At 40.2% G+C, this 24312-nt stretch overlaps 1 protein-coding gene across 3 annotated transcripts in view; it reads right to left on the bottom strand.

Annotated features, from left to right (window-relative positions):
• The window catches only part of LOC139755976 (uncharacterized), a 734338-nt gene that overhangs the window by 96252 nt on the left and 613774 nt on the right, over positions 1–24312 (bottom strand). Inside the window, exon 6 of one of the 3 annotated variants that reach the window (XM_071674833.1) lies at positions 112–6461. The exons of the other annotated variants lie outside the window; for them this stretch is intronic. Coding sequence (XP_071530934.1) covers positions 6129–6461 — 333 coding nt within the window. The 3' untranslated portion in view covers positions 112–6128. Of the gene's footprint in view, positions 1–111; positions 6462–24312 lie in introns of those variants that run through there. 3 annotated transcript variants of the gene reach the window in all.

The raw sequence follows: 24312 nt of genomic DNA, 5'->3' as shown, positions 1-24312 counted from the left end.
ACCTCCGACACATATATCCTCTTGGTCAATCTTTCCTCACTCATTCTCTCCATGTGCCCAAACCATTTCAAAACACCCTCTTCTGCTCTCTCAACCACGCTCTTTTTATTTCCACACATCTCTCTTACCCTTACGTTACTTACTCGATCAAACCACCTCACACCACACATTGTCCTCAAACATCTCATTTCCAGCACATCCATCCTCCTGCGCACAACTCTATCCATAGCCCACGCCTCGCAAAAAGGAAAAATGGGAAAACACCAAAAGAGCTGAGGACAGACCACTCCTGTCAGTGCCGCAGAGAGGTCAGGAATGTAGGCAGTGGTAATGGCAGACTGAAAGTATTGCACACAAATGCTAATAGATTCGTAGTGCATGGTAAAGAACTGGAATTTAAGGACTGTATTTGGGAAAACACATCTCATGTTGCTGGAGTTGTAGAAACAAAGCTTCCTAAAGAGATAAGATCTCAACTTTGCTGTCCACAGGGATACGTGATATTAAGGAGGGAAAGAGAGGATTAGGAGGAGGTTTGGCCCTCCTAATAGCATTAACCTTAAGCTTCAGGAAACAGTAGTAGATGGTCAATTTAGATAATACATAATGGAAGGGTTACAGTAAAAAAAAAAAAAGTGCATAACAGTGATCAAGATATATAATCCTCCAAAGAATCTTAATGAACCAGAACAAATATAGTGATAACAACATAGAAACAATTAGGATGGTACATGAGGCAGTAAAACATTTCAATTATATGGAGACACACTGACAGGATTAGGATTTTCGTGATGATAAAGAATCATAAAGACATGAGTTCCTAGACTGTGCATGTCACTGTACACACAAGGATGAGAGGGACTAATTCAATCTTATTACTAGATTTTAACTTTGCACACACTAGCATGGATGTTGAAATTATCATGTACGATACACCATTTGAAAGAAATGATCATGTAATGCTTAAGTCTGATTATGTGGTAAATGAGGAAATTAAAGACCAGAGATGAGACAGGGCTTGAGGGGGAGATAAAATTGTGGACACTACACAGAACAAAACAATTTCAATGGTAAAACAGATTGGAATATGAAATTCAGTATCCAGGAACAAGGATACTGCGGTGAAAGGTTCTGTGAAATTTACAATGAAGAAGTGAGAATATGTGAACCTCTAGCCTCAAACACAGAGGAAGATTGAAAAAGAGGGAAAAATCGTTTAAACAAAGATATCAGAAAGCAAGGGAGCAGCTACAGGATGTGCACTGGTTTATATAGGTACGGGAGACACTACAGTCAGCCAGCTTATGCAAGGTATGGGAGTGCATGGAACAAGTAAAACGGGTTAAGAAAGGAGGAACAGATAATTATTGATTCCAAGTCTCTTCTATATATTCATCAAAAGATGATTATAAGTTAAAGAGGAGCTAAACAGATTAAGGGATTCAGAGGGAAAAAAACAGTTGAGAATGATGTAAGGATAGGTAAGGAATTGAATGACAAGTTCAAGAGTATGTTCATGGTAGAAGACACTAAAGCCCCACCACTCATGAGATGGGATGGGGGGGGGCTTTAAAAAACATTGAGATATCTAGAAAAGACATTAAAAGAATATCAAAAAGTCTTGACCCAAACCATGCTCATGGTCCTCGTGAAAGTTCACCATAAGTGCTGAAGATGTTAGTAGATACACTAGACCAACCTCTTGAAACACTGTTTAAGATACTGCTTTCGAAAGGCAAACTACCAAGGGACTGGAAAACACAGTTTTAGGGAAAGGAGGTCATGTAATGTACCTCTTCAATTTCTATGAGAGAGTAAGCTCTGTCTTACGCATCAGGGAAGGCTAAGTAGATTGTTTAAACCTTGGAAACCAAAAAGCTTTTGACACTGGATTGAATGGGAGCCTGAGTAAGAAACTAAAATTTAGGTAGGAATAAAAGGGAGACTACTTCAATGAATAGAACATTATCTATGTGGAAAGGAGCAAAAGACATATGTCAGAGTAGTGCTCTCCAAATAGGTGGAGGTTACTAGTAAAGTGCCCAAGGGTACAGTTTTTGGACCATTACTCTTTTCTGTCTAAGTGAATGACTTGCCTGAAGGCATGGAGTCTTACTTGAATATGTTTGCAGATGATACAAAAGTCAAGAGTGAAGTGAAAAGTGAGGTAGACTGCATCAGCTTACAATGGGACCTAAACAGAATCCAAAGTTGGTCTGATACATGGTTGATGAAATTAAACCCATGCAAATTCAAGGTAATAAAGATGGGACACAGAAAAAAAGGCCTCATTATGATTATCATCAAGCAAGAAATAAGCTTCAAGATTATGTGTGTGAGAAGAACTTTGGAGTTAACATCACTTACAACCACATTAGAAGAATAGTACAGGATACAAACTGTCTTCTCGCGAGTGTCACAACAGCTATCAAGTATATGGATAGGGAACTGTTTAGCAGGCTCTTCTTATCCTACATAAGGCCAAAACTAGAACATACTTCTCAAGTTTGGTTAACTCGACTAAAGAATCATGAAAGGCAACAAAGAAAATACCAGAATTAAGTGAGTAAACTTACAGGGAATGGCTGGAAGCTTTAAACATATAGCAGAGAATGTTCAAGTAATGGGGGTCCCAAGAGTATCAAGCTTCCTCCCGATACAAAACAAATGGATAATTACACATGCACAACTCTTCTTGATCTATGCATATGAACTGCCTGCAGATATGGAATTCAGCTTGCATATGTTTGCAGAAGATGCAAAGGTCATGAAGGAAATGAGAAGCAATAAGAATTGCATGTACTTACATGGGAACCTATACACACTCCAGAGTTAGTCTGATACATGATTAATAAAATTCAACCCAAGCAAAGATAAAGTCAAGAGAATACAACAAAGTGCAAGAAGGCCTCACTATAATTATTACATAGTGGGATATAAGCTTTCAGATTGTGTGTGTGAAAAGGACTTGCAAGTTTACATTCCAGGCTGTGAGAGTCCCACAAACATTAGAGTAGCTTTCAAGCATATGGGTAAGGAAATATTAAGCAAGCCTTCATATACTACATAAGGCCAAAACTGGAATTCACATTTCAAGTTTGGTCATCATGCCTACAGAAGCACAAAGGGCTAATATAGAAGGTCCATTGGAAGTTAACAAAGCTGGTACTAGAATTAGAAAGGTGAGTTACATGGAGAGGCTAGAGGCTTTAAATTTACCTAACTTGGGTGAGAGAAGACTGTTGGATGACCTCATCATAGCCTTCATGTTTTTAAAACAAACTGAGAACACAGACTGTGAACATTTCTAGATATGTATGGATAGAGCAACCAGAGGATATGAAAAATTAAGCAAGAAACGTATTTAAAAAGATGTAAAGAACTAATCATATAGTCTATGAGTGGTAAATGAATAAAATACAATAATTGAGGGCATGGTTCATGTAGACAACATACATAAAATTAGGAAGTTGTATGACAGAAGAGAATCTTCAAGACATGGGATCCCATGAGTGGAAAACTCCCAACCAGTACAGTACAAATACATGGATCCCATGAGTGTAAAACTCCCAACCGGTACAGTTCAATAAGTAATTACACCCACAGGTGCTGAAAAAAGTCATGCAGATTTGTCAGAGAATACAACAAAGTGCAACAGGGCCTCACTATAATTATTACATAGTGGGATATAAGCTTTCAGATTGTGTGTGTGAAAAGGACTTGCAAGTTGACATTGACTAGAGAAAACTGACAAAGAGCAAGAAATGAGTGGAACCAGATCTGGCTACAGGAAGGAACATCACAGATGGAACAGATATAACTTGTGGCAAACGCTATACACTGAAGATTTCATACGCTTCTGCAAGTGGACTTGTTGCAAATGGTAAGGTGCTAGAATTCAAAGACCACATCAGGATTAGCAACCCAGATATCATTGGATTGTGAATGAACTCAAAAAGGAACTGACACCTAACTTAACCTTCAATGAAGGGTTCATAATAACAAGTTGAGACAAAAAACACAGGAGGTGGATTGGCCCTCCTAATTAGGAATAATATAAAATTCCAGGAAACAGTCACCAAAGGCACCTTCTAACAGTATATAATAGGTAAAATCAGAATGGAAAGTAACTGAACAATGATGCTGTTAGTATTCAATCCTTTAAGAAACTATAGCAACCCAGAGCACATGTACATTGATAAAAATGAAGGAATGATTAGGATGGTAAGAGGGTAAATTTTACAGAATGGGATACTTAAACTACATGGAATTAGAACTGACTGGAAGAACTTGGATGCTCAAGAAGACAGAAGGATATGGAGAATCAAATGCCTGAAATGTGTACAGAACTTCCTGTATCATATCATGGGGCATATGAGATCTATGGGTAACAACACAACATTACTACTTGACCTAATTTTTACATAAAACGGCATGGATATAGAACACATTAAATAAGAAGCACCCTCAGGAAAGAGTGATCATGCAGTACTTGATCTCGACTAAGCAGTGGATTAGAAGCAAAGAACCCAATGGGGAAATACAGTCAGTTGTTTTGATAGCATGGAATAGAAAAGAGTTCTACAACAAAAGTGTACATCAGTGCTATAGGAGGTTTTGTAGAATAAATTTCAAAGTAGCCAGGACATGGGTGCCATGGGACATCAAAATAGATGGAAGAGTAAAAGGCAAGGGTCATGATTCAACACGAAATGCCAAGAAGCGGGAGAACTCATGGAACATACTGTGGAAGAGGTACGAATATTATTGTAGCCAGCCAGTATTAGAAGGAAACAGGAAAGCAAGAAATGAGTACTGGAGAGAGGTTCTGGAAAGATTTATTCCTAAAGTTTAATTTAACAGACACCAAATGAAGTTGTTTTATTTCATTAACAACAGTTCTTCATAAAATCATTTGTATCTTAAATAAATTGCAGTAAGAGTTATAAAAAAAACCACAATACCTAGCAAGAAGTTTGTTTACAACAATCTCATCAGCCTCCCAAAGAATGGTAAAAACAACAACAAAATCATCTGGTGGACTATTTGTGTGACTGAAGTCACTCATGAAAAAAGAAAAATCTGCTATGGAGTTAAATTCCAGTCAATGGGCACAAATAATTTGACTGAATTTGAAAACCACACAGAAAGAGTAGGAATGTAGGAGTTAGGAAAAATATATGGAGGTAAAGAGTTCCACAGTGTAGTTGTGGAAAGAAGTATATAACTAATAAACCAACTATTAACTAGCCAATACTCACAAAATATTTGTGGATACAGAGGCCTGTTAAGTGGTGAAGACCTACCTATTGAAGAAGACATGCAAGCTATCAACTCTCATAAGCAGAACCATTTTCATTCTCAACTTTCTCTTGGCAGTTCTTACATCTGCTTTTGTAAGCCTTAGAGTTTTGTCATTTCAAACTTTTGCAGCAAGCCAGGAGAGGACATTTCATTCAAATGTTCCTTTATCCTGTTCTCAGGTCTGCCAGATAAATCTGTTTTGTTGGTGATTTTTTATTTTCAGCACAAGTCTCATTAGTACACCTCTGTATTTACTCTACAGATTTTTGATGAATAAATTTTCTCCCTCCTTTGCACTTAGTCCATTTTTGATAAAGTTATCCCCTGGTGTCTTTACGAGTTATTCCTGCATTCAGACTGTGCTCTTAAAACTGATTAGAACAGTAATCCCATTTCCAATGTTTACAAGATTTTTTCTTATATTTGATACTCATAAATAATCTTTCTGGCATATTAATTCTTTTGAGTCCCTTTCGATTAGAAGGACATTCATTTTGGTCATAAAGTGCAATGTTTTTGCCTAGATGCTGAGCATCTAGATTGGAAGTCAATCAGAATTTATCAATGTCAGTTGAAAGATTCCTACTTAGGTAGGTGACTTCTTTGCTTCCTTGAGTCCCTTTCCCAATCACTAACCAATCCTGTTTAGAATATGGCAATAGAGCCATTCCTGACTGTTCAGCCATAAACAAGCAGAATGATATAAGAAAAAAAGGAGTTCTATCCATCTTTAGTCCTCTCCTACCCCTAATTTCATATTAAAGACTTAAGTTCTGATAGCACATGAAACTTATAACAGCAGATCAAAGTATACTCATCAAAAATCAAGGTTTTTGGTTACCATGGGTTCGAAGGTGATATTTAAGACTGCTCTTTTGGGTAGAACGATATGAACAATGAGGACAAGCATAAGGTCTCTCGCCTGTGTGAATTCGTATATGTTTTTTCAAATCACTGCTGGTCATGGAATGATGAGAACAATAAGGACATGAATATGGTTTTTCCCCTGTGTGTGTACGATAATGTGCAATTAAATGAGAGTGCTGAGCAGTGGTGTAGGGACAGTAGAGACAGTTGTGTTTCTTCTTCCTGGTGGTGTAGCCCCTCCCATGTCCAGTGGCGCCACCACTTCCTAGATATTGTTGATCCAGCACCACCTGTAGGGGACATTACTCTTACTTAAGTTGCTAAGTCCCTATGACTTGATATCTATTTAGGTCAACTACAAAATGTTTACTATTACAAAGCATACTCATTCAACATTCTGTGATACTTCAAAAACAGAATACATTAAAATATGATATTTGTAGAATGTTCTCTAAAACCCACATAAATGTGATGAAAGTGTATGGGATTTGAAGAATAACAAGGGAAAGGATCCTAGAGAAAGAACAAATCAAGATGCATTTAAATATGGCAAAACGCTTATACTTTTAAGCATGTATAAACAAGCCTAAAAAATATTTTCAATGGTATAATGTTGAATAATCATAGAAAACAAAGGTAATGCATAACTCCTTACAAAAAACTGTTTAAGTTAAATAATGTATATTTTTTCTCAGCTAACTTATTAGCAAAGATATGCTGCAGTACGGTTATAACATACTGCTAAATTCTGATAGCATAAATACAATTTTTATAACAAATTAACAAAAAAAGAAAAATGACTCGAAAGGCCTCACACATCATATTCACAACTGAAGTATTTTTTTAACCTTGTCATACGCAAGCTTGATGGCGAGATCCTAATTCGGACTGGTGTTACAGATTTGGGTGATTGTATAGTTTAAGGATATAACCTTAACCACTTTGGAATATCACTGACTGTCTTGAAGCATCAATACCCTGAATTATGAGTAAAATTTAGCTGGGTGGGATCATCATGAATGGTAAGCTAATCTGAATGTAAACAAACATACTCACAAAAAAGCAACTTCCTAAAGGAAAGCTGAGCTAATGGACAGCCAAGCTTATTTTCAAGTTCTGGAGGGTTTGCAGTTCCACAGGCCTTTTATGTAAAAGTAAAGAAGGGGGGGAGTGTGAAGAGGCCAGCAATTCAGAATAGATGATCTTGGAATTCATATAAAATGGTCAGGTGACACACAGAGAGCAAACAAATATATCTAAGAACTGCTATATAGGAGTGTAATTGAGTAAATAAAAGATGCTACAGTACTTATAAGCAAAAGGTAGTAACACCAGCTGATTGATTCCAAATCTTATCTTTTCTGGATAGATACTCTTTATATGCCTATATGCTATATCACTTTTATCCTTATGAATTGGGGAAACAAGTAATAACCTTTAGCAAAACTCAGCTAAGTAAATAGATACCCTTAAAAGAGTCAGACCAGCTGAACTAAATTCAGGTAAAGTTGTTATCAAACACACACAAAGCCAAGTAGGTGAAAGTTTTATAATTAGGATTACCAAAATGATTTCAAACATGGGAAAGCAACAAGACATGAGAAAGAGACATCAAAGATCAAAAGCTTGGGGATGTTGATTGAAATCATTAAGAATCAGAATCAGAAGTCAGCATGAATAGATAAGGAAATAAAGAAACAAAGGGATCTTAGTAACCCCTTAATTCTTAACTAGATTTCCTTTCCAACTCTAAAATTTATAATTGTTCGAGTTACTTAAAATGTATTTAATCTTACAAGATAGTCACACAACAATGAAAATTCACTTCACAGTACATTTCATCTACTACTTTTGCTCTAATAATGTGCAGAAGTTTTACAAACATTTCAACACATATTAAAATATACTGAATTATGGCCCGAGTGTCATGTGAGCTGCCACTGTGCATGCTTTATTGTTTACTTTACCTGCACTGAAAAAACTTTCCTGATTATCATTATGTTTCATTAAAAAAATTTCCTTATTGTAATAACAGTGAGTCAATGATATTTTTTCTTACTATTAAAATTACAAAAGTTTGTATAACTAACAATTGCATCAGTTAGACACAGTGGTGTTAATACTACATCCACTTTTGCTAGAAAAACACTCTCCTGTCTTATCTTGGTCAACTTTCAATGCTGGAAGAGCCAGAGTCCTAAAATCACTCTCCACTCAATCCAAAGACAAATCATCAGTCAAGTAATTCAGGATCATCTTCTGTCTTGTCCTATAAATCTAGCTAAAAGCCACTTAATTTCCTTCCTAGAGAACTCATGAGAGTGTATCGGGAGAAATTATCAGGCACTGCCATCACAACCACCAACATCTCATGGAATAGTGTTCACAGCATTATTAACCCTTAAACAGCAACTGAAATCAACAGATGTCTTATAAAACAGCAACCACCATCAAATTATGTTCTAACTTTTCCCACCTCTCTTCAAATAACTAGCTGACTTAATTGTACCATTAATAGCCTACAGAGGTCTATTCCATTGCCAAGAAAGCATGGAAAAAATTTTACCATCCTCAATGCCCCTACACCCACCATTATGTGTGCACATCCATTCACCTGAAGGTCAATCACATATGGTGACTGAAAAATAAATTTTTTTGGATGACTTAAGTTATTTGAAGGAACACTTATGGTGTGTATCACTTGGTGAGGAAAGTGAAGTTGAACAGCATGACGAGTGCAGGGAATTATGTAACAATTATGTCTAATCTTCTTTAAGTAATCCTAGGGTAGTGGAAAACTTCGGTAACATATAATAGGCATACAGACCAAGGATATTTCCAGAGAAAAAACATTTCTAATATCCTCCCCACGTATACCAACCATTTGATCTCACATATATGTAGAGTGAAAGATTTAATATTTCTATGCTATGCCTGTGTATAAAATCAGAGTATGTATGAAATACATGAGTATGAAAAATAAGTGGAGTTTCAGTATACTAAAGAAAAAACAAATCCTTCGGTTCCATCCACACAGTTGCCAGGCAATCTCCTTCACACTGAATTTCTATGCAAATGTGTAACATTTCTAACATATTCATGTTACTTATTGGTAACATTATGCCTCTGTGTGAAAAAAGTAGCATAACAGGTTGTCACTGTCACTTCTACATCTTCCTCTGTTACAAGGAGCTGTCAAACATATTAATCACTATCTCTTTGGACTAGCTTAACACATAAGCAAGTCAACACAAAAGTTAATATCATAAAATTCTGTGTATTTTCTTTTACTTTGTATGTTACCTACCTGTTCATGAGAATTTTCTTTTTTGTTCACTAAGTGAAGGAATTTCCAGACCACGACTGCCATTTGAGGGTTAATTGGCTGCAATGAAGCAGGTAACACTTTAAATGCTGCCCTGTGCCACACGTTATTCTTATGGGAATTCTCAAGAAAACTCAGTTAACTTTCATCTTTAGCTTTCTTTCAAAAACTGTTGAATAAACCTTAATAGTTTCCCTCAAAGGCCAATTTTGTGGACTCACTTATGATGCCATAAGTCCAAGTAGCACCATAAACCTTCTCTAGATCAATGAACATTACTATTCATACCTGATACTCATATCAAGGGGTTCATATCTATTAACCTGCCTATATCTCTGATGCCTGTTCCCTCTGGGAACTTTCATCATGGGGTGGCACGGCAAAAGAGTCTCAACTTATCCCAGTCCTTACATGCCTCCCTTGCATACACCATTCCACTCATTCTTCCTTTGTTCATCTCCCTCAAGTATTACTCAACTCCATTTGGCCATGTCACAGGTGATCTTCCACTCACATCAACCCCTATAATTGTACTATCATACATTCTTTCTGCATGCCCAAACCACCTCAAAGTATTATGTTTCACCCATTCGACCACTCTACAATTCACTACCTTTGCATTCCTTGCCATTCCATATCTTTCAATCACCTTTCATTTCTTTCTTCATTCCAACTAGTCACACCGCATGCTTTTCTAAAATAGCCCATTTCCACAGCCTGGATTCTTGACCTCTGTGCCTAATACCAAATCCATGTTTCGGCTGCATAAGTCAGGGTTAGGAAGGCTATGCTTTCATTTATTCCTCTTCTCACTTCCATACTTACACCTCTACCTTTCATTATTCTATTAAGGGACCAAATAATCTACCCTGTACTGCTCTCTCCCTTATACCTCCTTCCATATCACCACACTCACCCAAGACAGCTCCCAGACACTTAAATTCTCTCACTTCTTCCCCATATCCACAGCACAATTCATTACACTTTCTTCTTTCACTCTATGTGGTTTTATGAACTCTAGACTTTTGTTACATTTCCTTTCAAAAACCATTACTTTACTTTTACTTGCACTTACTTTCTATCTCCTACACTTACACACACATCATAAAACACACTTACACATTATCATAAAACCCTCTTACAACCTCCTGCAGCTCCTCTTCAGTCACAGCAAACAACACAGGGTTGCCACTAGCCACCATATCCAGGCCCCACAGACCTTTCCATGGTTTACCCCAGATGCTTCACATGCCCTGGTTCACTCCATTGACAGCACGTCGACCCTGGTATACCAAATCGTTCCAATTCACTCCATTCCTTATATGCTTTACCCTCCTGTATGTTCAGACCCAATTGCTCAAAATCTTTTTCACTCCATCCTTCCACCTCCAATTTGGTCTCCCGCTTCTCCTTATTCCCTCCACCTCTGACACATACATCCTCTTTGTCAATCTTTTCCCACTCATTCTTCTCCATGTGTCCAAACCATTTCAACACACCCTCTTCTGCTCTCTCAACTACATTCTTTTTATTACCACACATCTCTCTTACCCTTTCATTAGTTACTCGATCAAACCACCTCACACCACATACTGTCCTCAAACATTTCATTTCCAACACATCCACCCTTCTCTGCACAACCCTATCTATAGCCAATGCCTTGCAACCATATAACATTGTTGGAACCACTATTCCTTCAAACATACCCATTTTTGCTCTCCAAGATAATGTTCTCTCCTTCCACACATTTTTCAATGCTCCCAGAACCTTCACTCACTTCCCTAACCCATCCTGTCACTCACTCACACTTCCATAGTTCCATCTGCTGCTAAGCCCACTCCCAGATATCTAAAACATTTCACAACCTCCATTTTTCTTCATTCAAAATTACCTACGGATTAACTTGTCCCTCAACCCTACTGAGCATAATAACCGTGCTCTTATCCACATTTACTCTCAGCTTTCTTCTTTCTCACACTTTACCAAACAGCCAAATCAACCACCAGTGCTGTATTATCAGTCAACAACAACACACTTACTTCCCAAGCCCTCTCATCCAGAAGAGATTGCAAACTTGCCCCTCTCTCCAAAACTCTTGCATTCACCTCCCTAACCACCCCATCCATAAACAAATTAAACAACCATGGAGACATCATTCACCAATGCTGCAATCCGACATTCACCAATGCTGCAATCTGACATTCACTGGAAACCAATCACTTTCCTCTCTTCCCACTCACACCCATGCCTTACATCCTTGGTAAAAACTTTTCACTGCTTCTAGCAACTTACCTCCTACACCATAGACTCTTAAAACCTTCCACAAGTCATCTCTGTCCTCCCTGTCATATGCCTTCTCCAGATCCATAAACAAATGTGTGTGGATATAACCAAGATGAGAAAAAAAAGAGACAGGTAGTATGTTTGAGGAAAGGAACCTGGATGTTTTGGCTCTGAGTGAAATGAAGCTCAAGGGTAAAGGGGAAGAGTGGTCTTGGGAGTAAAGTCAGGGGTTAGTGAGAGGACAAGAGCAAGGGAAAGAGTAGCACTACTCCTGAAACAGAAGTGGTGGGAGTATGTGACAGAGTGTAAGAAAGTAAACTCTAGATTGATATGGGTAAAACTGAAAGTGGATTTAGAGATATGGGTGATTACTGGTGCATATGCACCTGGACATGAGAAGAAATATCATGAGAGGCAAGTGTTCTGGGAGCAGCTGAGTGAGTGTGTTAGTAGTTTTGATGCACAAGACTGGGTTATAGTGATGGGTGATTTGAATGCATAGGTGAGAAATGTGGAATGGATATATATACATGACAGCTAGAGACTGAATGTAAACGAATGTGGCCTTTGTTGTCTTTTCCTAGCACTACCTCACACACATGCGGGTGGAGGGGGTGATGGGAATGAATAAGGGCAGACAGTATGAATTATGTTAATGTGTATAAATGTATATGTTTGTGTGTGTGTATATATATGTATACATAGAGATGTATAGGTATGTATATGTGCGTGTGTGGACGTTATGTATACACATGTGTATGTGGGTGGGTGGGCAATTCTTTCGTCTGTTTCCTTGTGCTACCATGCTAACGCGGGAGACAGCGACAAAGTACAATAAAATATAAATAAAAGGGAGCAAATGGGAACTTCAGTGAAGGAGGCCAATGGGGAGGTGATAACAAGTAATGGTGATGTGAGAAGGAGATGGAGTGAGTATTTTGGAGGTTTGTTGAATGTGTTTGATGATAGAGTGGCAGATATAGGGTATTTTGGTCGAGGTGGTGTGCAAAGTGAGAGGGTTAGGGAAAATGATTTGGTAAACAGAGAAGAGGTAGTAAAAGCTTTGCGGAAGATGAAAGCTGGCAAGGCAGTGGGTTGGGATGATATTGCAATAGAATTTACTAAAAAAGGGGGTGACTGTATTGTTGACTGGTTGGTAAAGTTATTTAATGTATGTATGTATGTCTCATGGTGAGGTGCCTGAGGATTGGTGGAATGCTTGCATAGTGCCACTGTACAAAGGCAAAGGGGATAAAAGTGAGTGCTCAAATTACAGAGGTATAAATTTGTTGAGTATTCCTGGGAAGTTATATGGGAGGGTATTGATTGAGAGGGTGAAGGCATGTACAGAGCATCTGATTGGGGAAGAGAAGTGTCGTTCCAGAAGTGGTAGAGGATGTGTGGATCAGGTGTTTGCTTTGAAGAATGTATGTGAGAAATACTTAGAATAGCAAATGCCTTTGTATGTGGCATTTATGGATCTGCAGAAGGCATATGATATAGTTGATAGAGATGCTCTGTGGAAGGTATTAAGAATATATGGTGTGGGAGGAAAGTTATTAGAAGCAGTGAAAAGTTTTTATCGAGGATGTAAGGCATGTGTACGTGTAGGAAGAGAGGAAAGTGATTGGTTCTCAGTGAATGTAGGTTTGCGGTAGATGTGTGATGTCTCCATGGTTGTTTAATTTGTTTATGGATGGGGATGTTAGGGAGGTAAAAGCAAGAGTTTTGGAAAGAGGGGCAAGTATGCAGCTTGTTGTGGATGAGAGAACTTGGGAAGTAAGTCAGCTGTTGTTCGCTGATGATACAGCACTGGTGGTTGATTCATGTGAGAAACTGCAGAAGCTGGTGACTGAGTTTGGTAAAGTGTGTGAAAGAAGAAAGCTGAGAGTAAATGTGAATAAGAGCAAGGTTATTAGGTACAGTAGGGTTGAGGGACAAGTCAATTGGGAGGTAAGTATGAATGGAGAAAAGCTGGAGGAAGTGAAGTGTTTTAGATATCTGGGAGTGGATTTGGCAGCGGATGGAACCATGGAAGGGGAAGTGAATCATAAGGTTGGGTAGGGGGCGAAAGTTCTGGGAGCGTTGAAGAATGTGTGGAAGTCGAGAACATTATCTTGGAAAGCAAAAATGGGTATGTTGGAAGGAATAGTGGTTCCAACAATGTTATATGGTTGCGAGGCGTGGGCTATGGATAAAGTTGTGCGCAGGAGGGTGGATGTGCTGGAAATGAGATGTTTGAGGACAATATGTGGTGTGAGATGGTTTGATCGAGTAAGTAATAATAGGGTAAGAGAGATGTGTGGTAATAAAAAGGGTTTGCTTAAGAGAGCAGAAGAGGGTGTTTTGAAATGGTTTGGTCACATGGAGAGAATGAGTGAGGAAAGATTGACAAAGAGGGTATATGTGTCAGTGGTGGAGGGAATGAGGAGAAGTAGGAGACCAAATTGGAGGTGGAAAGATGGAGCAAAAAAGATTTTGAGTGATCGGGGCCTGAACATGCAGCAGGGTGAAAGGCGTGCAAGGAATAGAGTGAATTAGAACGATGTGGTATACCGGATTGAACCAGGGCATGTGAAGCGTCTGGGGTAAACCATGGAAAGTTCTGTGGGGCCTGGATGTGGAAAGGGAGCTGTGGTTTCGGTGCATTATTACACGACAGCTAGAGACTGAGTGTGAATGAATGTGGCCTTTGTTGTCTTTTCCTAGCACTACCTCGCACACATTTGGGGGGAGGGGGTTGTTATTTCATGTGTAGCAGGGTGATAATGGGAATGAATAAGGGCAGACAGTATGAATTATGTACATGTGTATATATGTATATGTCTGTGTGTGTATATATATGTATACGTTGAGATGTATAGGTATGTATATTTGCGTGTGGGGACGTGTATGTATATACATGTGTATGTGGGTGGGTTGGGCCATTTCTTATGTCTGTTTCCTTGTGCTACCTCGCTAATGCGGGAGACAGCGACAAAGCAAAATAAATAAATAAGTATATATATATATATATATATATATATATATATATATATATATATATATATATATATATATATATATATATATTTTCTTTTTGCTTTGTCGCTGTCTCCCTGCGTTTGCGAGGTAGCGCAAGGAAACAGACGAAAGAAATGGCCCAACCCACCCCCATACACATGTATATACATATGTCCACACACGCAAATATACATACCTACACAGCTTTCCATGATTTACCCCAGACGCTTCACATGCCCTGATTCAATCCACTGACAGCACGTCAACACCGGTATACCACATCGATCCAATTCACTCTATTCCTTGCCCTCCTTTCACCCTCCTGCATGTTCAGGCCCCGATCACACAAAATCTTTTTCACTCCATCTTTCCACCTCCAATTTGGTCTCCCACTTCTCATCGTTCCCTCCACCTCCGACACATATATCCTCTTGGTCAATCTTTCCTCACTCATTCTCTCCATGTGCCCAAACCATTTCAAAACACCCTCTTCTGCTCTCTCAACCATGCTCTTTTTATTTCCACACATCTCTCTTACCCTTACGTTACTTACTCGATCAAACCACCTCACACCACACATTGTCCTCAAACATCTCATTTCCAGCACATCCACCCTCCTGCACACAACTCTATCCATAGCCCACGCCTCGCAACCATACAATATTGTTGGAACCACTATTCCTTCAAACATACCCATTTTTGCTTTCAGAGATAATGTTCTCGACTTCCACACATTCTTCACGGCTCCCAGAATTTTCGCCCCCTCCCCCATCCTATGATCCACTTCCGCTTCAATGGTTCCATCCGCTGCCAGATCCACTCCCAGATATCTAAAACACTTTACTTCCTCCAGTTTTGCTCCATTCAAACTTACCTCCCAATTGACTTGACCCTCAACCCTACTGTACCTAACAACCTTGCTCTTATTCACATTTACTCTTAACTTTCTTCTTTCACACACTTTACCAAACTCAGTCACCAGCTTCTGCAGTTTCTCACATGAATCAGCCACCAGCGCTGTATCATCAGCGAACAACAACTGACTCACTTCCCAAGCTCTCTCATCCACAACAGACTTCATACTTGCCCCTCTTTCCAAAACTCTTGCATTCACCTCCCTAACAACCCCATCCATAAACAAATTAAACAACCATGGAGACATCACACACCCCTGCTGCAAACCTACATTCACTGAGAACCAATCACTTTCCTCTCTTCCTACACGTACACATGCCTTACATCCTCGATAAAAACTTTTCACTGCTTCTAACAACTTGCCTCCCACACCATATATTCTTAATACCTTCCATAGAGCATCTCTATCAACTCTATCATATGCCTTCTCCAGATCCATAAATGCTACATACAAATCCATTTGCTTTTCTAAGTATTTCTCACATACATTCTTCAAAGCAAACACCTGATCCACACATCCTCTACCACTTCTGAAACCACACTGCTCTTCCCCAATCTGATGCTCTGTACATGCCTTCACCCTATCAATCAATACCCTCCCATATAATTTACCAGGAATACTCAACAAACTTATACCTCTGTAATTTGAGCACTCACTCTTATCCCCATTGCCTTTGTACAATGGCACTATGCACGCATTCCGCCAGTCCTCAGGCACCTCACCATGAGTCATACATACATTAAATAACCTTACCAACCAGTCAATAATACAGTCACCCCCTTTTTTAATAAATTCCACTGCAATACCATCCAAACCTGCTGCCTTGCCGGCTTTCATCTTCCGCAAAGCTTTTACTACCTCTTCTCTGTTTACCAAATCATTTTCCCTAACCCACTCACTTTGCACACCACCTCGACCAAAACACCCTATATCTGCCACTCTATCATCAAACACATTCAACAAACCTTCAAAATACTCACTCCATCTCCTTCTCACATCACCACTACTTGTTATCACCTCCCCATTTGCGCCCTTCACTGAAGTTCCCATTTGCTCCCTTGTCTTACGCACTTTATTTACCTCCTTCCAGAACATCTTTTTATTCTCCCTAAAATTTAATGATACTCTCTCACCCCAAATCTCATTTGCCCTCTTTTTCACCTCTTGCACCTTTCTCTTGACCTCCTGTCTCTTTCGTTTATACATCTCCAACTCAATTGCATTTTTTCCCTGCAAAAATCGTCCAAATGCCTCTCTCTTCTCTTTCACTAATAATCTTACTTCTTCATCCCACCACTCACTACCCTTTCTAATCAACCCACCTCCCACTCTTCTCATGCCACAAGCATCTTTTGCGCAATCCATCACTGATTCCCTAAATACATCCCATTCCTCCCCCACTCCCCTTACTTCCATTGTTCTCACCTTTTTCCATTCTGTACTCAGTCTCTCCTGGTACTTCCTCACACAGGTCTCCTTCCCAAGCTCACTTACTCTCACCACCCTCTTCACCCCAACATTCACTCTTCTTTTCTGAAAACCCATACAAATCTTCACCTTAGCCTCCACAAGATAATGATCAGACATCCCTCCAGTTGCACCTCTCAGCACATTAACATCCAAAAGTCTCTCTTTCGCACGCCTGTCAATTAACACGTAATCCAATAACGCTCTCTGGCCATCTCTCCTACTTACATACGTATACTTATGTATATCTCGCTTTTTAAACCAGGTATTCCCAATCACCAGTCCTTTTTCAGCACATAAATCTACAAGCTCAATTGGGAGGTAAGTTTGAATGGAGAAAAGCTGGAGGAAGTGAAGTGTTTTAGATATCTGGGAGTGGATTTGGCAGCGGATGGAACCATGGAAGGGGAAGTGAATCATAAGGTTGGGTAGGGGGCGAAAGTTCTGGGAGCGTTGAAGAATGTGTGGAAGTCGAGAACATTATCTTGGAAATCAAAAATGGGTATGTTGGGTAAAAAATGGGTATATATATATATATATATATATATATATATATATATATATATATATATATATATATATATATATATATATATATATATACATATATATATATATATACATATATATATATATGATATGTATGATATGATAGAGTTGATAGAGATGCTCTGTGGAAGGTACTAAGAATATATGGTGTGGGAGACAAGTTGTTAGAAGCAGTGAAAAGTCTTTATCGAGGATGTAAGGCATGTGTACGTGTAGGAAGAGAGGAAAGTGATTGGTTCTCAGTGAATGTAGGTTTGCGGCAGGGATGTGTGATGTCTCCATGGTTGTTTAATTTGTTTATGGATGGGGTTCTTAGGGAGGTGAATGCAAGAGTTGTGGAAAGAGGGGCAAGTATGCAGCCTGTTGTGGATGAGAGAGCTTGGGAAGTGAGTCAGATGTTCGCTGATGATACAGCGCTGGTGGCTGATTCATGTGAGAAACTGCAGAAGCTGGTGACTGAGTTTGGTAAAGTGTGTGAAAGAAGAAAGTTAAGAGTAAATGTGAATAACAGCAAGGTTATTAGGTACAGTAGGGTTGAGGGTCAAGTCAATTGGGAGGTAAGTTTGAATGGAGAAAAACTGGATGAAGTAAAGTGTTTTAGATATCTGGGAGTGGATCTGGCAGCAGATGGAACCATGGAAGCGGAACTGAATCATAGGGTGGGGGAGGGGGCGAAAATCCTGGGAGCCTTGAAGAGTGTGTGGAAGTCGAGAACATTATCTCGGACAGCAAAAATGGGTATGTTTGAAGGAATAGTGGTTCCAACAATGTTGTATGGCTGCGAGGCGTGGGCTATGGATAGAGTTGTGCGCAGGAGGGTGGATGTGCTGGAAATGAGATGTTTGAGGAAAATGTGTAGTGTGAGGTGGTTTGATCGAGTAAGTAATGTAAGGATAAGAGAGATGTGTGGAAATAAAAAGAGCGTGGTTGAGAGAGCAGAAGAGGGTGTTTTGAAATGGTTTGGGCACATGGAGGGAATGAGTGAGGAAAGATTGACCAAGAGGATATATGTATCGGAGGTGGAGGGAACGAGGAGAAGTGGGAGACCAAATTGGAGGTGGAAAGATGGGGTGAAAAAGATTTTGTGTGATCGGGGCCTGAACATGCAGGAGGGTGAAAGGAGGGCAAGGAATAGAGTGAATTGGATCGATGTGGTATACCGGGGTTGACGTGCTGTCAGTGGATTGAGTCAGGGCATGTGAAGCGTCTGGGGTAAACCATGGAAAGTTGTGTGGGGCCTGGATGTGGAAAGGGAGCTGTGGTTTCGGGCATTATTGCATGGCAGCTAGAGACTGAGTGTGAATGAATGGGGCCTTTGTTGTCTTTTCCTAGTGCTACCTCGCACACATGAGGGGGGAGGGGGAAGGTATTCCATGTGTGGCGAGGTGGGGGCAGACAGTGTGAATTGTGTGCATGGGTATATATGTATGTGTCTGTGTATGTATATATATGTGTATACATTGAGATGTATACGTATGTATATTTGCGTGTGTGGACGTGTGTGTATACATTGTGTATGTGGGTGGGTTGGGCCATTTCATTCGTCTGTTTCCTTGTGCTACCTCGCAAACGCGGGAGACAGCGACAAAGAAAAATAAATAAATAAATAAATAAATAAATAAATAAATATATATATATATACATATATATATATCAGCGAACAACAACTGACTCACTTCCCAAGCTCTCTCATCCCCAACAGACTTCATACTTGCCCCTCTTTCCAAAACTCTTGCATTTACCTCCCTAACAACCCCATCCATAAACAAATTAAACAACCATGGAGACATCACACACCCCTGCCGCAAACCTACATTCACTGAGAACCAATCACTTTCCTCTCTTCCTACACGTACACATGCCTTACATCCTCGATAAAAACTTTTCACTGCTTCTAACAACTTTCCTCCCACACCATATATTCTTAATACCTTCCACAGACCATCTCTATCAACTCTATCATATGCCTTCTCCAGATCCATAAATGAGTCAGTTGTTGTTCGCTGATGATACAGCGCTGGTGGCTGATTCATGTGAGAAACTGCAGAAGCTGGTGACTGAGTTTGGTAAAGTGTGTGGAAGAAGAAAGTTAAGAGTAAATGTGAATAAGAGCAAGGTTATTAGGTACAGTAGGGTTGAGGGTCAAGTCAATTGGGAGGTGAGTTTTAATGGAGAAAAACTGGAGGAAGTGAAGTGTTTTAGATATCTGGGAGTGGATCTGGCAGCGGATGGAACCATGGAAGCGGAAGTGGATCATAGGGTGGGGGAGGGGGCGAAAATTCTGGGGGCCTTGAAGAATGTGTGGAAGTCGAGAACATTATCTCGGAAAGCAAAAATGGGTATGTTTGAAGGAATAGTGGTTCCAACAATGTTGTATGGTTGCGAGGCGTGGGCTATGGATAGAGTTGTGTGCAGGAGGATGGATGTGCTGGAAATGAGATGTTTGAGGACAATGTGTGGTGTGAGGTGGTTTGATCGAGTGAGTAACGTAAGGGTAAGAGAGATGTGTGGAAATAAAAAGAGCGTGGTTGAGAGAGCAGAAGAGGGTGTTTTGAAGTGGTTTGGGCACATGGAGAGAATGAGTGAGGAAAGATTGACCAAGAGGATATATGTGTCAGAGGTGGAGGGAACGAGGAGAAGAGGGAGACCAAATTGGAGGTGGAAAGATGGAGTGAAAAAGATTTTGTGTGATCGGGGCCTGAACATGCAGGAGGGTGAAAGGAGGGCAAGGAATAGAGTGAATTGGAGCGATGTGGTATACCGGGGTTGACGTGCTGTCAGTGGATTGAATCAAGGCATGTGAAGCGTCTGGGGTAAACCATGGAAAGCTGTGTAGGTATGTATATTTGCGTGTGTGGACGTATGTATATACATGTGTATGGGGGGGGGATTGGGCCATTTCTTTCGTCTGTTTCCTTGCGCTACCTCGCAAACGCGGGAGACAGCGACAAAGTATAAAAAAAAAAAAAAAAATATATATATATATATATATATATATATATATATATATATATATACATATATATATATAGTTTGAAAGAAAGAATATATGGGGAGGTGATAACAAGTAGTGGTGATGTGAGAAGGAGATGGAATAAGTATTTTGAAGGTTTGTTGAATGTGTTTGATGATAGAGTGGCAGATATAGGGTGTTTTGGTCGAGGTGGTGTGCAAAGTGAGAGGGTTAGGGAAATTGATTTGGTAAACAGAGAAGAGGTAGTAAAAGCTTTGCGGAAGATGAAAGCCAGCAAGGCAGCAGGGTTGGATGGTTTTGCAGTGGAATTTATCAAAAAAGGGGGTGACTGTATTGTTGACTGGTTGGTAAGGTTATTTAATGTATGTATGACTCATGGTGAGGTGCCTGAGGATTGGCGGAATGCGTGCATAGTGCCATTGTACAAAGGCAAAGGGGATAAGAGTGAGTGCTCCAATTACAGAGGTATAAGTTTGTTGAGTATTCCTGGTAAATTATATGGGAGGGTATTGATTGAGAGGGTGAAGGCATGTACAGAGCATCAGATTGGGGAAGAGCAGTGTGGTTTCAGAAGTGGTAGAGGATGTGTGGATCAGGTGTTTGCTTTGAAGAATGTATGTGAGAAATACTTAGAAAAGCAAATGGATTTGTATGTAGCATTTATGGATCTGGAGAAGGCATATGATAGAGTTGATAGAGATGCTCTGTGGAAGGTACCAAGAATATATGGTGTGGGAGGCAAGTTGTTAGAAGCAGTGAAAAGTTTTTATCGAGGATGTAAGGCATGTGTACATGTAGGAAGAGAGGAAAGTGATTGGTTCTCAGTGAATGTAGGTTTGCGGCAGGGGTGTGTGATGTCTCCATGGTTGTTTAATTTGTTTATGGATAGGGTTGTTAGGGAAGTGAATGCAAGAGTTTTGGAAAGAGGGGCAAGTATGCAGTCTGTTGTGGATGAGACAGCTTGGGAAGTGAGTCAGTTGTTGTTCGCTGATGATACAGCGCTGGTGGCTGATTCGTGTGAGAAACTGCAGAAGCTGGTGACTGAGTTTGGTAAAGTGTGTGAAAGAAGAAAGTTAAGAGTAAATGTGAATAAGAGCAAGGTTATTAGGTACAGTAGGGTTGAGGGTCAAGTCAATTGGGAGGTAAGATTGAATGGAGAAAAACTGGAGGAAGTAAAGTGTTTTAGATATCTGGGAGTGGATCTGGCAGCGGATGGAACCATGGAAGCGGAAGTGAATCATAGGGTGGGGGAGGGGGCGAAAATCCTGGGAGCCTAGAAGAATGTGTGGAAGATGAGAACATTATCTCAGAAAGGAAAAATGGGTATGTTTGAAGGAATAGTGGTTCCAACAATGTTGTATGGTTGCGAGGCGTGGGCTATGGATAGAGTTGTGCGCAGGAGGATGGATGTGCTGGAAATGAGATGTTTGATGACAATATGTGGTGTGAGGTGGTTTGATCGAGTAAGTAATGTAAGGGTAAGAGAGATGTGTGGAAATAAAAAGAGCGTGGTTGAGAGAGCAGAAGAGGGTGTTTTGAGATGGTTTGGGCACATGGAGAGAATGAGTGAGGAAAGATTGACCAAGAGGATATATGTGTCGGAGGTGGAGGGAATGAGCAGAAGTGGGAGACCAAATTGGAGGTGGAAAGATGGAGTGAAAAAGATTTTGAGTGATCGGGGTTTGAGCATGCAGGAGGGTGAAAGGCGGGCAAGGAATAGAGTGAATTGGATCGATGTGATATACCAGGGTCGGCGTGCTGTCAATGGATTGAATCAGGGCATGTGAAGCATCTGGGGTAAACCATGGAAAGTTGTGTGGGGCCTGGATGTGGAAAGGGAGCTGTGGTTTCGGGCATTATTGCATGGCAGCTAGAGACTGAGTGTGAACGAATGGGGCCTTTGTTGTCTTTTCCTAGCGCTACCTCGCACACATGAGGGGGGAGGGGGATGTTATTCCATGTGTGGTGAGGTGGCGATGGGAATAAATAAAGGCAGAGAGTATGAATTATGTACATGTGGATATATGTATATGTCTGTGTGTGTATATATATGTGTACATTGAGATGTATAGGTATGTATATTGGATGTGTGGACGTGTATGTATATACATGTGTATGGGGGTGGGTTAGGCCATTTCTTTCGTCTGTTTCCTTGCGCTACCTCGCAAATGCGGGAGACAGTGACAAAGCAAAATAAAATATATATATATATATATATATATTTAATGTATGTATGACTCATGGTGAGGTGCCTGAGGATTGGCGGAATGCTTGCATAGTGCCATTGTACAAAGGCAAAGGGGATAAGAGTGAGTGCTCAAATTACAGAGGTATAAGTTTGTTGAGTATTCCTGGTAAATTATATGGGAGGGTATTGATTGAGAGGGTGAAGGCATGTACAGAGCATCAGATTGGGGAAGAGCAGTGTGGTTTCAGAAGTGGTAGAGGATGTGTGGATCAGGTGTTTGCTTTGAAGAATGTATGTGAGAAATACTTAGAAAAGCAAATGGATTTGTATGTAGCATTTATGGATCTGGAGAAGGCATATGATAGAGTTGATAGAGATGCTCTGTGGAAGGTATTAAGAATATATGGTGTGGGAGGAAAGTTGTTAGAAGCAGTGAAAAGTTTTTATCGAGGATGTAAGGCATGTGTACGTGTAGGAAGAGAGGAAAGTGATTGGTTCTCAGTGAATGTAGGTTTGCGGCAGGGGTGTGTGATGTCTCCATGGTTGTTTAATTTGTTTATGGATGGGGTTGTTAGGGAGGTAAATGCAAGAGTTTTGGAAAGAGGGGCAAGTATGAAGTCTGTTGGGGATGAGAGAGCTTGGGAAGTGAGTCAGTTGTTGTTCGCTGATGATACAGCGCTGGTGGCGGATTCATGTGAGAAACTGCAGAAGCTGGTGACGGAGTTTGGTAAAGTGTGTGGAAGAAGAAAGTTAAGAGTAAATGTCAATAAGAGCAAGGTTATTAGGTACAGTAGGGTTGAGGGTCAAGTCAATTGGGAGGTGAGTTTAAATGGTGAGAGGCTGGAGGAAGTGAAGTGTTTTAGATATCTGGGAGTGGATCTGTCAGCGGATGGAACCATGGAAGCGGAAGTGGATCATAGGGTGGGGGAGGGGGCGAAAATTTTGGGAGCCTTGAAAAATGTGTGGAAGTCGAGAACATTATCCCGGAAAGCAAAAATGGGTATGTTTGAAGGAATAGTAGTTCCAACAATGTTGTATGGTTGCGAGGCGTGGGCTATGGATAGAGTTGTGCATAGGAGGATGGATGTGCTGGAAATGAGATGTTTGAGGACAATGTGTGGTGTGAGGTGGTTTGATCGAGTAAGTAACGTAAGGGTAAGAGTGATGTGTGGAAATAAAAAGAGCGTGGTTGAGAGAGCAGAAGAGGGTGTTTTGAAATGGTTTGGGCACATGGAGAGAATGAGTGAGGAAAGATTGACCAAGAGGATATATGTGTCGGAGGTGGAGGGAACGAGGAGAAGAGGGAGACCAAATTGGAGGTGGAAAGATGGAGTGAAAAGGATTTTGTGTGATCGGGGCCTGAACATGCAGGAGGGTGAAAGGAGGGCAAGGAATAGAGTGAATTGGAGCGATGTGGTATACAGGGGTTGACGTGC

Source organism: Panulirus ornatus, chromosome 20, assembly GCF_036320965.1.
Source record: "Panulirus ornatus isolate Po-2019 chromosome 20, ASM3632096v1, whole genome shotgun sequence".
In the NCBI taxonomy this organism is placed as follows: Eukaryota; Metazoa; Arthropoda; class Malacostraca; order Decapoda; family Palinuridae; genus Panulirus; species Panulirus ornatus.
Note: the sequence above shows the minus strand (reverse complement) of the source record. Positions and strands in the feature narration are given on the sequence as shown.